This window comes from Nothoprocta perdicaria, unplaced genomic scaffold (assembly GCF_003342845.1).
Source record: "Nothoprocta perdicaria isolate Ctin4 unplaced genomic scaffold, notPer1 scaffold_4, whole genome shotgun sequence".
NCBI lineage: Eukaryota > Metazoa > Chordata > Aves > Tinamiformes > Tinamidae > Nothoprocta > Nothoprocta perdicaria.
The window spans coordinates 9,117,961-9,131,921 of NW_020455643.1; the positions used below are offsets into that span (position 1 = coordinate 9,117,961).

Consider the following 13,961-nt stretch of genomic DNA (forward strand, 5'->3'; position numbering starts at 1 on the left):
AACAGAATGGGATTATAATTCCCAGCAGCAATTATAGCATTTAGAATTTGCTCCAATTAATGTTATACCAGAAGCAAGTATTCTGAAACCTGCCTCCCGAGAGTAGTTGTTTTTCCTGTTAMTATAATGGCAAAGCTAAGGTAAAACTGAAATCAGCCATTTCTCTGCTTCAAATACATACTGCTACTTGACTCAAAAATAGCAATGAGTGAAGAAATCTGTTATAATCACAGAATAGATTTGTGGTAAAAATGTATTTCAAACTGACTTGACCTAGACCTTTGGCTGGGATTTTGAGCAGCAGCAACTTGTCTAGTAGACATGACCAAATGAGGGAATCAACCTCCCTTTTATTTACAGCAGCAACAAAATGAATAAGAGTGCTCGGCACTATCACACAATGCAATGCCAAGCCCACTTTTCAAAGATTTCCTTAACTCTTTGACCTTCACAACAGGTCAAAGTTAATTTCCAAGTATCCTTCAAATAGATATGTAGAGATCAAGATAAAATATCACCACTTTGCATTGTCACGATACATTGGATACTAAGCCAGGGAACATCAGTTAATAAAGAGTATTAAGTGGGATAGTTATTGCACTGTGACATGGAAAAGGGCTCATTCAACAGTGCAAAACTGGTCAGGCCTCTGCCTGGATCTGGAAAGGTATTAAACTCCATAGTAACCCAGAGCACACCACAACTGATATGAGACATATTAACAAAAATTAGAATTATTTCATCTATACTGCAAAGTGCTACTACTCCAGTARAGCACAGATGACTGTTAAACCACTAGCTGGCTTACAGGATAAGGTACAGTAGGTAGCAGACAACCCACTTGCCGAGCTTTAAGTTTCTTTCTTCCTTTCTCTCCTTTCTTTCTTTAAGTTCAGGTCAAAAACCCATTTGCTGTGAGCTTGCTCACTTAGTATAAGCTTACTTTTCAGTCCATACATGATCCCAGGAATTTTTGGAACATAATATCGTTTTGCATATTGTTATTTTCAATCTAGAATGTTAAAGAATTTGCTAACAGGTGCTACTAAGCATTTGTACTTACTTCTTCATCYTCTTCCTCCTCATCATCATCGGATACAACACTATCATTTAATGGCTCTTCTAGAAAGAAGCAAAACAAAACCATGTTAAGAGTACATCCCAGTCTTAACATGCAGTTACTGTCCCTCCTGCAATACTAAGATTTAGCTTATTACACAGACATGCCATTATTTTCAGGATAAATATTGGAATTATTTGCTCTTACAAAGCATTCTAGACATCACTGAAGTCAATTCATATTCAAGGAAAAGGCAGAAACAGAAACACTCTGGAATGGCTCTTTTCCCATAAAACTCACTATAAATTCACAGTAGATTTACTAGGAAGACTTGACAAAAGTTTGTCTGTTTTTCCAACTGTATTTTAATAAGGGATAATTACTTCACCCCACAAGCACCTCGTTATCAAACTGTCTACAAGTAAAAAGGTAGTACTCATATGAAATACTTTATTCTAATTTTTGTGTAATAAAGCAGAAACATCAATAAGCAGTTAAAGAAAAAACATCATAACTTTGATAGCAATGACGGCATTGATGAACTGATTTTCCTAGAAGCAAACCCCGGAGGCTATACCAGAAACTCAACTATTACTCACTAGACAAACATACCCTTTTGAAAAAGCCATTCTCACACGCAGAAGAGGAGGGATTTTATATCCTCGTAAACTTAGAATGTACATGTTGCACAGGGATAATGTGGTGCTGTAATATTTTATTTGTTCTTTTGCATGCTAGCATTATAAGATGCACCATCTTCTGCTGTAGTCAAAGTAAAAGAAAGCAAACTTGTTCTATTCTTGTGTGCAAAAGGATTTAACCTGAATTCACTTCTTTTTTGTTACTCACATTTGTTCTCTCTCTTCATCCTTCCTTTCAGCCACAGAGAACAGAATATACAAGAACTATTAACACTTCCTCATAGTTTTTTGGTATTACCAAGCTATCACCAAGGCCTTGGGGCCCATCAACATATCCTAGAAAAAGGGGGGTCTCTGCCTTCTATTTAAGATAAGTCATTTCAGATATTGGAGCTGCACTCCTCCACAGTGAGATGAGAAGAGATGGATAAAGTCCCTCCTTTTTTTTTTTTTTTTTTTTTTTTTTATTAACCATTTTTTTTCTACAGTGATTTTTTTTTTTTTTTTTTTTTTTTTTTTTTTTTTTTAACCATTCTCTCACTACAGTGAAGCCAGTGGCATAAAAGACACAGCCAGAGTCATGCTGTTCACAGACCCAAAGCCTTCCTTAGGATTGAGACTTATGCAGCTTTTCTTTATAGTTGTAGCACAAAAGGACGTTTCAAAATACATCTAAATATATCTGACATTCGAATCCTGGCGTTTGCTATTTGCCCTCTCTCAGACCTTCACACTATTGTCGTTCTTTGTCCTTTGAGAATTTAATGCCAAATAAAAACATGAGCCTTCTTATGGCTTTTGTGAAAGATTTACAGCTTAGATAGTGGCATCTGTTCCTCTGACCTGAATTGAGCTGTTTGATAATAAATTCAATCTGTCGAATCATCTCTGCGTTTCCTTCCTTGATAAAGCAGCGCAGGATTTCTTCCATTCCCTGTACGTAGTGGAAAACATTGCTAGATTAGTATTTCACGTGGCTACCCTCAGTGTTTCATTTTGTTCACTAAAATAACATTGTTTTGTTTACAGGGGTAGGGGAGGGGGAGAAAAATACACATCATGAACCAAATCATTGTGCCCAGCTCTAAGAATTCAATTTTGCCCATGCACTTTCCATAAACAAAATACATTTTCTGTATTGCTTATAGTTTTAAATACTGAAGTACCCATAATGTGCAGTGAATTATTCTCAACTCAATACAAAATTGTTAACAATGTCTAATTTGTGTTCAGTGAACACTGTGTAAGGTTCAAAGAATGTAGGTAAAATTCAGCTTTGATCTTCTCCTAAACATACTTCATTCCTTTGTGGCTTCTTACAGGCTTGCTGCTGTGCCTTTCCTCATTTATCTAGACATCCAATTCCCTATATACAATTCTGTGAGGTAAAATATGACAGCAGTTGAGTCTGCATATGTCTACAGATCAGTCCTTTAAATAAACAGATATACTTCTTTAAAACCACAAGTCAAAAATACATTTGTTATTATTAGACTAATTTCACAGAGGCCAATTCCTAGTTCTGAGATGACCCTCCTGCTGCTGCCCTCCTAAACAAATCATTTTTACAAAAGCAGAAATAAATGTGGCAAGAACTTTTACCCTTAGAAGGCTATTCACTGATGCAGAGTGAGTTAGGCTCAGAAAAGAAGTAATAGAAAGATGAAAGCATCTTCAAGGGATATCCTGATCCTGAACTGCTAGATGGACTTTTCTTCTCCAAAATAACACCTTCAATTTAAAATCTAGACTAAACTCCTCACACTGCTGGGGTTTCACTTTTGAGAGAATATATGGCAATTATGGCAAAAATCTTTGAGTATATTCACACCTGCTTGTGTATCAAAGCGGGCTGCTTCCTGTGGATTCCCTTCCTGAAGGTCCATGGCTCCTAATTCTCCAGCCTGCTGCCTGCCACTCACTTGATACCCACCTGCAGGCCATTTCTGGCACATGTTGATCCTTTTATTAGGCAAGGCAATATCTCTTACCATTGCTCTGGCTTCCTCTCGGACAGAAGGTATAGCAAGGATGCTATACAGTGCTCCATTCACATATGGTTGTATCTAAGAGGAAGGAATATTTGCTCATAATCAGACCACTAAGAATTCTCACATATTTATTGACGATAACCAAAACTTAGGAKTGAAGAAGCAAAGCTATTAAATCCTGATCACAGAACTGCACTTGCAAAAATTCCCACTTGGGAAGCAGTGAACTTTTAGGATGCCCATACACTGCAGTAAGGTTGATCTAAATTGGAACTCCCATGTGCTGATTATCCCTTATCCCCTTTCTGAAAATATATTTTTGTAAATCAACCTTGCCAAATAACAGGGAGTGAAAACGTAGCATAAAATTCTGACAGGGCGATGCAGGAAAAAGGAAAGGACAAAGAATTGTGTCAGCAGGAACTCAAGACAGACTCCAACCACTGCAAGCTTAGGTGATATACTGGAAAAGTATTAGGTAGAAATGAACTATCAATTTTAGCACTCTCCAAGATTGTTTAATTTAACAGCCTAGATGCGAGTCCATTGCTTTGCTATGATGCTTAAGCCTACTGGAAGATTTGCTTTGTATCTAATGTTTTACGTAATGGCATGCACTACACATCATTTATCTCATGAACTTAAATTTGAGAGGATTTAATATAAGGTGACATTTAAATAGCATTCAAATCTGCAATTAAGAATACACATGGATTGCATGATRACGATGCGCAAGTCATTCACTTCCAATTACCAACACGTGTACAGACATAATTATGCCTAGCAAGGTCAGTGTCCAACTAGATTACACTGTGCAGTTTAGAAATTTTTCAAATAACTTGATTAAATGGGGCTCTAATAGGGGAAAAGACACCAATTTACTTTCATTTCTTTCTTGCTTGCTTTTTTTCTTTAATTCTTTATTTTTCTTTCTACCTCTTCCTTGACCAAAGTTTCCTGTACACATACCTCATGATTCTCATGGCCAAGAAGATCAGAGAGAACTTTGAGCACACGGTTTGCGATCTTCGCACACATTTGCTTTCCTGAAAAGAGAGAAAATGTGTGTTTGAAAAAAAAAAAAAACATGAGAGACAAGAACAAGCTTCTTTTTCATTTCTTAAAATCTGTCCTAAATATAATTAATTTAGAAGGAACAATGCTGTTCCTTGTCCCTGTCAAATGCTGTTCAGCGTAACTCTGCTGAAATCAGTTGATCTACTCAGGATTTATACAGATATAACCTTGGCCAGGATGCAAAAATAATCTAACAAAAGTAAACAAAGACATTACTTTAATTATGCCAAGCAGTTACTTTTTCATCCTTGACTCGTTTTCCTTTTTAAAAGGAAATTTCTTTAAGCTTCTTTAGAGCATAGGCAAGACTAATTCTTGCTTGGGGAGAATCTCTGCACTGTAAAAGCAGTGTTGTATGCAAGTTATTTAATTCCCCTAGGTAAACCTTAAGCTCCTTGCCATTACTGTTTAACTGAGCTCTGAATTTATTTTCTAAAACATGTCTCTTATACCAGTATGCATACTATATCCTTTGGAAAGTGGGCCTAGGATATAGGAATGGCTATTTTGATGTATGAATCRGGAAAAAACAAAACCAATCAAACAAAAACACCCCGTTCTCTCCTGAGAAAGCAAACAAATAACTGAAACCCACAATTCTTGAGGGATCCAAAATTAATGGAGGGCTCCGTTAACATTTGGTCACGCTAACTTCCATCGTTTGGGATTCCTGGGCCAGAAACCTGTACAAAAGCACTGGTTATGGCACTCATATATCACTGGATGTGTGGATCCCTGCTATTAAATATGGCCACTTAAAATAATTCAATAAAATAAGAAAAAAAAAAGAAAAAAATGGATTTGAAATCTCCCCATCTACTTCTTGGAATAAAATTAAAATTGGAAATGCAAGACACCTGCACTCCTCAGACAAAGATTCATGAGCAAGGCAACCGAATACTCCAGTGTGTAATCAGAGAGGCAATCTGTATCTGTTAGAACATCAACCAGCCAGAAAATGAGCCCATCTCTGATCATGGCAGACTGCAGCGCRCGCCTAGGATTTAAAAAAAGACAAATAGGTTTAGAATACATAGATAGCTACTATGAGGACCTTAATCCCTGTGTAATCATCTACTATGCACAAGCCTGCAAACAAACTACCTCTTTTGGCATAATCAATTAAATTAGTGAACTAACAAAGCCCGAAGAAATGAAAAATGCAGATTTTACAGGGGGGTATTCTGTGTTTTCGGAGGGTGGTTCTTTTTGAGATCCACAGGCTGGAATAAGTTTCTTCTTTTTGCCTAAAACTGCATTGTTGATTGCCTTCAAATTGTTAAAAGAGAGTCAGCAAAAAGTGCTATAACAGAAGCAATTTAGATCTTTGCTTAAATCTACTTGCATTTTTCTCTAGGGACTCTCATGTGAACAAAAACAAGCCAACAACAGCGACAACAACAACAAAAATACACCTTCTGGTCCCTAACTTAGAATCAAAAGATGGAAAATGACAGCAACTAAACACATATATCCACCTTCTGACACTAAGTTAACTATTTAGGACTGAAGGTTCCTTCTGTGTACTGTGAAAACAGAAGTCCTAGATCATATTTATCTGACAAATGAGGGAAACATGATGCYCGTTACTGCTTTCCTGTGATGTTTCAGCATCTGAGTCAGACTGCCAATGCAAACATAAGAAAGAAGACAGTCCATACACAGACATCTCCAGAAAAGAAAATCAACAGGATGAGGATGAAATCCATGAAAAATACATACAGAAAAGATAATGAAAGCTTTACATATGGGAACTTAAGTCAGCTCTTTTTTCTTTTTTTTTAAAAAGAACTTTCTATGTACTATTTTCACTTTGTTTGCTCCGTTAAGGAATATGTATAAAGCACACACAGCTACGTCAGGAGATGCACATTTACTTGAGTATTGACAGCTGTGAGGAAGTTAGATTAATTCAATCAGCAAAACTGAGTTCTCCATAATAAATGACATGGCTTTCATCAGTCATTGGAGGTTCTGCTGATTATTGTAGGAAAATTGAGTGCTCTTCTTTCCTCCCTGAACAGAGCCTAAGTAGCCTGCATTTCCTCTCCCGCTGTCACCACTGCCTGCTGGGCTTTCATCACCTGAGGCTGAATTTCTGCAGAGCCCCCAGAACATTCTCCCGTGTAAGGGAATCCTTGTCTTCAGCTTTCAGTCTCTCCTCCAGTATTCGCAACAACTTTGGATTCTGAGAAAGGTAGAGACGACCTGGTGCAAAAAGTGATGAAAGAACAGATGCTGAGATATCAGCCCATGACAGAAAAGCTTCCTCACCTTGGAAAAGCAAGCTGGATTGGCCTCAGTTTCTTCCTCACAAGCCACAGTCTTGTGCCAAAACCCAAATCTGCCCAAATGAGTGGTCTAAAAGGCCAGCTGCATTCAGCCCAGTCACTTGGAGCATGACGTCCCCACTTATCAAGTTAGTACCCCGGCTCATAGCAGAGAGGATCTACTAGTTCACTTTCAGTGCATGCTTTCTAATCTCCTGCAGAGCTTTGTGTATCTAGCAGAGGCACAGAGATGTCCAAAGAGCTCAGGAAAGGTAGGTGTCCCACTGCCACTGAATGTCAATGAGATTCAGGGTCCTAACAAAAGCGAGTTCCTTCAGAAGCACCAACCTGAGGCTAACATTTGAGACAGGCTGCCCTTCCCTAACCCCCGCCTCCTCCTTTTTTTCTTTTAAGCATCACTTCACTCACTACCCTCATGAAAAGACTGAAAACTATATTAACGGCACCACCTGTGTAAGTTCCTACGCCAAGAGAGAAATGGGTCAAAGGGTCAAAATGAAATATTTCCAGCTACTGAAAAATGGTTTTGAATGCATGCAACAAAGATAGTCCAAAAAAGGTCTCTAAATTTCCACATGTAAAGTGCATATGAGTAAGCACTATATGAAAGCATCACCCCTTATGCAGTCGACCTCATGTTTTATGCAGTTACCTTCTGCCAGTGAAGCAAAAGCATTAATGAGCCTTGCCATATACTGTCTGACTACCTCACTCTTCGAATGTAATAATTTGAAGACATTTCTCTGAAAAAGAAAGCAAATATTTAAAAAGAAAATCTTCACTAAGCTGGAAAATTCAAAGTTTTTTCTATACCATTTTAAAAGCTTCAGCAAATTTCCACAGCAAATACTAGAATTATACTGCATACTGATATCTTAAAAATTGTCAGTAACATTTAAAATCATTTAAAAACCAGGAAAGGTGCCTGGTACTGACTTCTTYATGTCTACAAGACCTGCACACACCTGCCAATAGAAATTAAACTGAGAATTCTCATAATGCAAAGCCTTGCTCATCATGTTACAAGACTGGGATGCAGTAATTCAACACATTGCACAATTTTGGCACTACTACTTTTTTCTTTCCTCTCCGCAGAGCAATACAAGTTTCTGATCAGCACTCCACAGAAGCAAATGAACAGTATCAAATACAACCTGCAGGAAAACTTCTTTCTGCTGACCTGACAATTGCTGTGGCAATCCAGGAGGTCATTACTGATGTACGCTTGCAGGACAGTGTCTCTCTGTTCTCCAGGATATGACGTTGTCAAGCGCTGAAATAAATAAAAACATAAATAAACCAGTCACTCATAAATGAGCAGTATTGTACACTGACAACCACTGAAAGATTTTAAAAGCTGAGATATCACAGTGTTTTCTCATGGGGAGAAAACATTCAACCTCATCAGTTCAAGAGAATGAGATGAAGTGAATCGACTAGAACCCAGCTCAGTGATCCATTACAAAACTGTTAATCGGGAGCTGTCAGTGTCCATAGAAGATAGATCCAACATAACTTCCCATAAAATTCAACAGTTACAGAAATAGAACAAGGTAGGATGCCATGTTTTACATTTATATAAAACCTTGCTGCAAAACTATGCAGAGTATGGGTTAGCATAGCTTTAAAACATGGTGTAGTGGATTTGGAGAAAGTGAATAGAAAAGTAACTGAATTATCAAGAAGATGGAGCAGCTGCCATAAAGGCAGAGCCTCAAAAATACAACTGTGTTTTGGAAAAAGAAGGTTTAAGGAGACACAACTAAAAATGTACAAAAATGAGGAAGTGCTGACCACAACATCGAAACACTCAATTAAACTAGCACTCAATTAAATCAGTATGAAAACTGTTTAAAAGGGATTTTTTTTAATATGCAACATGCAGCAACTTTCTGAAATTTGATGTCACAGGAAGTTGTAGAGGCAGAGAGCACTAGTAGGTTCAAAAATGAACAAACAAACAAACAAACAAACTCATGGACAACAGGCACATAAAAAGGTACTAGAAGGACTACAGAAGGATATATCCCCAACAGCTCTAATCTATTGGTTCTAGATGATGGGAGAGAACAAAGGAAATGGACCAGAGAAAGTGATATGGAACTCATATTCTTTTTGAAAGATCGGAGATCTACATCAGAGACAGAGTATYGGGCTAAAGCGACTGCTGATCAGATCCAGCAGACATTTTGTRTGTAAAAAAATGGACAATGAAGCTTGATCAGAATTTCACTATTATCATCTTCTATGTCCATTACTTAGATCCCATCAACTTCCTTTATCAACAGGAAAACGTTAAGTTCCTGYAGTCACTTTCTATTTTTCCAAAACAATATTATGTTATTTGAGTCAACCAAAATGTAGGCTCTTGTAGACTATCTTGATTATAAAGGAAAATGGTGATTAGTTAGGCACCTCTTTGATAGGCATTTCTTATATGGATAGTTTGTATGCATTTCTTCAGACATTTCCACTGAAGATCTCAGTGCTTCCCTCTGGCTTTCATCAGACAGAGAAGACAACACAGAGCTACTGCCTGAACTTTCTTAACCTCAAGAGCCCAGCAAACTTCACTGTCAGACAGAAGCTGTCTATAATACTACTGACCTGCTCACCAGAAAAACCACCTTGTCAAAAAGATGGATTCTAGTTCAGGACTGCTCCAGAAGGGACTCAATTCTTTGCTTCTGTGGAGGCCACCTCACTTACCCAGCGCAGGGCCTGTAGTAAGAAGGCCTTGAGACGATCATTCCCCATAATCAAATCTTTCTTCAGCTTCTCATAATCCAGAGAGGGCAACAATGGCACGTCCTGCATCTTCCTGCAAGGCAAATAGCAAAGAGACATGTCAAAACTCACTCTCTCCTTAATCAAAGGTTGCTGATATTACTGAAGAAGAAAGAGTCAAAACGGCTCTTTCTTCAGGAAAAGAGCTTCCCCACATTTTTTTTACATCTTTGCAATTACTATTACTTTTACCAAGTTAGAGTAACAAGACTTGAAATAACTTGTAAAAAAAAAAAGTCAACAACCTTGCCTCAGATATACAAACTCTGTTCTGTCTTACAGACCAAAAAAACTACTAAATCAGTGAAAGATGGACTTTGGGGCACACGAAAGTTCAGTTTACCAATTCCTCCTTTTCCTGAATTTGTGAGAAGCAAACACATTACAACAATAGGACTGCACTGTGCGGAAATGGTAAAGCAAATACAGCAGCCAAGTCACAGGTGTGAACGGCAGATTTACCACCTTAGCAACMTCCTACCAAAACTAGGATGTTACCAAACCTGCCCAGAAGAATACAGACCACACAGCATTTGCATAGGACATTCCCTGAGAGCAGAGGAAGACCACAAKGCACAGCGAATGAGTAATTCCCATTTCCAGACAACCAGCAGTGCACTTGGATTTACTGCCTCTCCTTCCACACGCTACAGATAAAAAATGCAGCTCAACAAGAAACACTTACTCTGGGGCTAAAGATGCTCTTAACATGGTAGAAGCCTGGATCACAAAAAGAAAGAAAAGAGAAATCACAGTAGATTAGTCCAAATTTTCATACTAACAACATTATTAATGAGGTTCAGAGTCAATTCTCTCGCTGAGATTCTGCAGTTGTTTTGCTAGAAAAACTGCATTGAGAAATGGAAACTTCCACTCTCTTTCTTTTCCCTATATATGTGCATATTATTTACATATATATACTTATAGATAATATTTATATATTTTTAATATATATAATATGAAATTATAAATACATCATTATAAGGCTATCTACTCCAGTACAGACAAAAGGGACAAGGAATAGCCTACCATTTCTCATTCTGCCTAGGTTTAGTTCAATTTAAATCCAAATACTTCCTGTCTGCAGTGCTGTGACAAGTAGACAGGCACCATGTTTGCACAAACCAGATCTTACAAATATCAAACCATGTAAGTTATTCACTTTAATAAATATATTGTCTATAGGTAATTGTCAGTGAGCCAGGAGGAAGCAATTCTGCCATAAATGTCTTTCACGTCACACAATCTGATTACAACTACAAGTCATATTTGCAGAACGCTCTGTGTCCTCTTTTTGTGTTGATGTCACTTTCTCAAAAAAAAAAAATGTATTATTACCACTTACTTCTTTAAAACTGGTCTTCTCTCACCTAGCCTCTTTCATGGGAAACTATGTAATCAATGTCTATTGTCAGATTTAAAACTGAGGGATTCAGAAGACAAAAGGCATGAAATACCACAGAGAATATTGATTTACGCTGGCTGACATTCTTGAACATATCATATTTCACAAGGCTCACGGGAATCCTTCGTAACACAAGGAACTGCTCTTAAAGGTGAAATAAGCTTATACGCATACTGAAAGGCATTAAATATTACGTTTAACTCAGTGAGTGAGCTGGATAAAATGTTATTTTTAACTCAATGAATGAATGAACCTGTACAAAACAGACAGTTAACAGGCACTTCAAAATTAACCTTTCTTGACAGCAGTTCTGTCTTGTTACAGTTTATTTTACACAGTAGAAATCTTGCAGAATAGCATACATAGCTACAACATTTCCCCCCTCACTTATTTATATTCATTCTCTAAAGCACTTTTGATAAGTATCAAGGTTAGCTTTTTTTTAAGCAAAGTCCTTGCCTTGTTCAAAAATTTTCACCTTGTACCTGAGCACACAATGAAATCACAAATGATTTTTACTGCCTTCTTCAGCATCTTTCTCCCTTASAGGACACAGGGAGAAAAGTGACTTTCTAATATGTTAAAGCAAAGAAATGACAGGGCCCTTGAAGATGAAAAGACAATAATGAAAACTGAGACTTTCATGCTGCCTTAAAAAGAAAAGCATATGTTCCAACCAAAATTCAACTAAAGGACACAGAACTGGTGAAGATGCATGCATGTATCATCCTTCCACACAAATAAAACTCTTTCAGGTTAAGTGTAGGATTTTGCAAGCTTTTTAAAATTTCAAACTGAAGAAACTTTAACTGGGAAAACATTAAGATTTTCAAAATCAGTCAGATCAAGGCAGGACTCTGAAAGACCTATTCATTCCCAGATTTATTTTTAAGCAGGCAGATGAAGTCTAGTAAAATATATAGTAACCTTTCACTCTATAATCTACCTACAAAAGGCACCACAAAACAAGGCAGACTGTATTTGAGCTCTGAGAACAGGACCGCTTAGATGGAGGAGACTCCTTGTCCAGCAACCAGTTCTAATTCGGCTCAAGTTGAGCGGCCTCTAGGACCCGGACAAGGTGAAGACGTTTCCTTAGGCTCCTGGTGTTACTGGAAAACAATTATTTCTGTAAAATAAGTTAATAGCAGTTGACACAAAACTGTAACAGCTTTTCTACAAGTGTTTTGGAATTCGTTTAGGCTCATATTTTAAATAATTTTAAGAGAAGAACTGTAGTAAAACACTGCTACTTTTCTATATTTTTTACTATTATTAATATGCAATCCTTTCTCTCTCCTGTGATTTACAGGAGTATGATTTCAGAGGCCGTGCTACTTCTGGACAGGCAATTGAGATGTCCTCTAAAACAGAGTCACAGAGCCTGCTGAGAGGACAGCATCAAGTACTGTCCCCTTATYGCTAACCTAGTCCAAAGAGATTTTCAGTTATTTTCTTTTTGGGAAAAGCGACCCAAATACAGCATCACCAGGTGCTGCTCTTTCAAATTCCCTCCTCACACCATGGTCTCTCCAGCTCCTGCTCCCAGGTTCCTGCCCAACAGACCATAATGGTTTGCACCAAGCTCCCTGCCTCATTTTTAAGGCTGGCAGACTTCCCCAGTTGGGCAACAGGGCTCCAGGCAATAGAAAACGTTGGTTTACGGACTTTGGTGGAAATGAAGCTGTGGGAGAACGACCTACGGAGAACCTCACAGCTTCCTTCCGATAAACCTTCTGAATTAGAAGAAACAGAGCGCCTACAATTCCRACGTGCTGCTCCTATTCCTTCAGCAGCGTTTGTGCCCTCCTCACGAGGCCCCTTGCCCCGCGTGAACCTGGGACGGGCAAAGGCGCGTCACGAATTGCCTCTGGTTGGGCCTGCCAAAGCAAACAGCCCCGGGCCCTGCTGCCTCAGAGCCGCCTTTCACATTTCACTGTGCGGTTTTTGTTTGCTTGCTTGTTTCTGTTTCTCCTCGCTGGTACTCATCTGAGATGTCCTAGTAACAGGATATTTGCTTAATTAAATATCTTTACGTAAATTTAACCAGAAAAAGCTACGTTGAACTCTAGCTCTGGACCYGTGTATTACTTGGGATAAAAAGAGAACAAGGCAGCAAATACATCGGGGTCCTGTAAGGTAGCGGTTGGGTTTGTTTCACTGAAGTAAATGTGCTCCCAAGTTGAGCCATATAATCCCATCGGAGGAAAAAAGTAATTTTCTTCACCATTATCTCTGTGCATGGTAGCCCCAAGGCCAAGGTTTCACCTGCATTGCTTCTGGCAGCAGTGCCAGCTTAACCAGCCTTTATCCCTCGCAACGTGTTGCTCCCATGGAAAACAAAAACAGCAGCATAAAGCCACTCCATGGAAAATTCATAACAAAACTCTCCTCTTCTCCAAGTCCTTTTCAAGCTTTAGCTGTGACTTTAAAAATGGATTTACATGTTGCAAATATACTTCAAAATATGAAGTCTTAAAATGACTTTTAGACACATAAGGATACATTTGAGGGAAAGATGAATAACCAAGTCTCAACTGATGACAATTTGTGCTGCTTTCTATAACAGTCTACAAAGTCTATAGACGAGACAGGCAGAAAAGATCCTACTTCAGCCTTTTGAGTTTTGATCCTCACTGTTCCTTTATTCTCTTTCCTGGTGTTCACTCTAAAGTCTAAATGCTGAGCTTGGATACCCAATCATTCTGT

General features: G+C 38.2%; 1 protein-coding gene across 2 annotated transcripts in view; it reads right to left on the reverse strand.

Annotated features, from left to right (window-relative positions):
- The window catches only part of ARMC9 (armadillo repeat containing 9), a 50,170-nt gene that overhangs the window by 16,212 nt on the left and 19,997 nt on the right, over positions 1-13,961 (reverse strand). The window contains exons 10-19 of one of the 2 annotated variants that reach the window (XM_026045271.1): positions 10,533-10,567; positions 9,770-9,881; positions 8,241-8,333; positions 7,713-7,803; positions 6,854-6,977; positions 5,627-5,766; positions 4,662-4,738; positions 3,693-3,767; positions 2,545-2,635; positions 1,064-1,122 (exon numbers count right to left, since the gene is read on the reverse strand). In XM_026045271.1, the coding sequence (XP_025901056.1) occupies positions 1,064-1,122; positions 2,545-2,635; positions 3,693-3,767; positions 4,662-4,738; positions 5,627-5,766; positions 6,854-6,977; positions 7,713-7,803; positions 8,241-8,333; positions 9,770-9,881; positions 10,533-10,567 (897 nt within the window). The remainder of the gene's footprint in view (positions 1-1,063; positions 1,123-2,544; positions 2,636-3,692; positions 3,768-4,661; positions 4,739-5,626; positions 5,767-6,853; positions 6,978-7,712; positions 7,804-8,240; positions 8,334-9,769; positions 9,882-10,532; positions 10,568-13,961) is intronic. The other variant, XM_026045272.1, reaches the window with a different exon arrangement.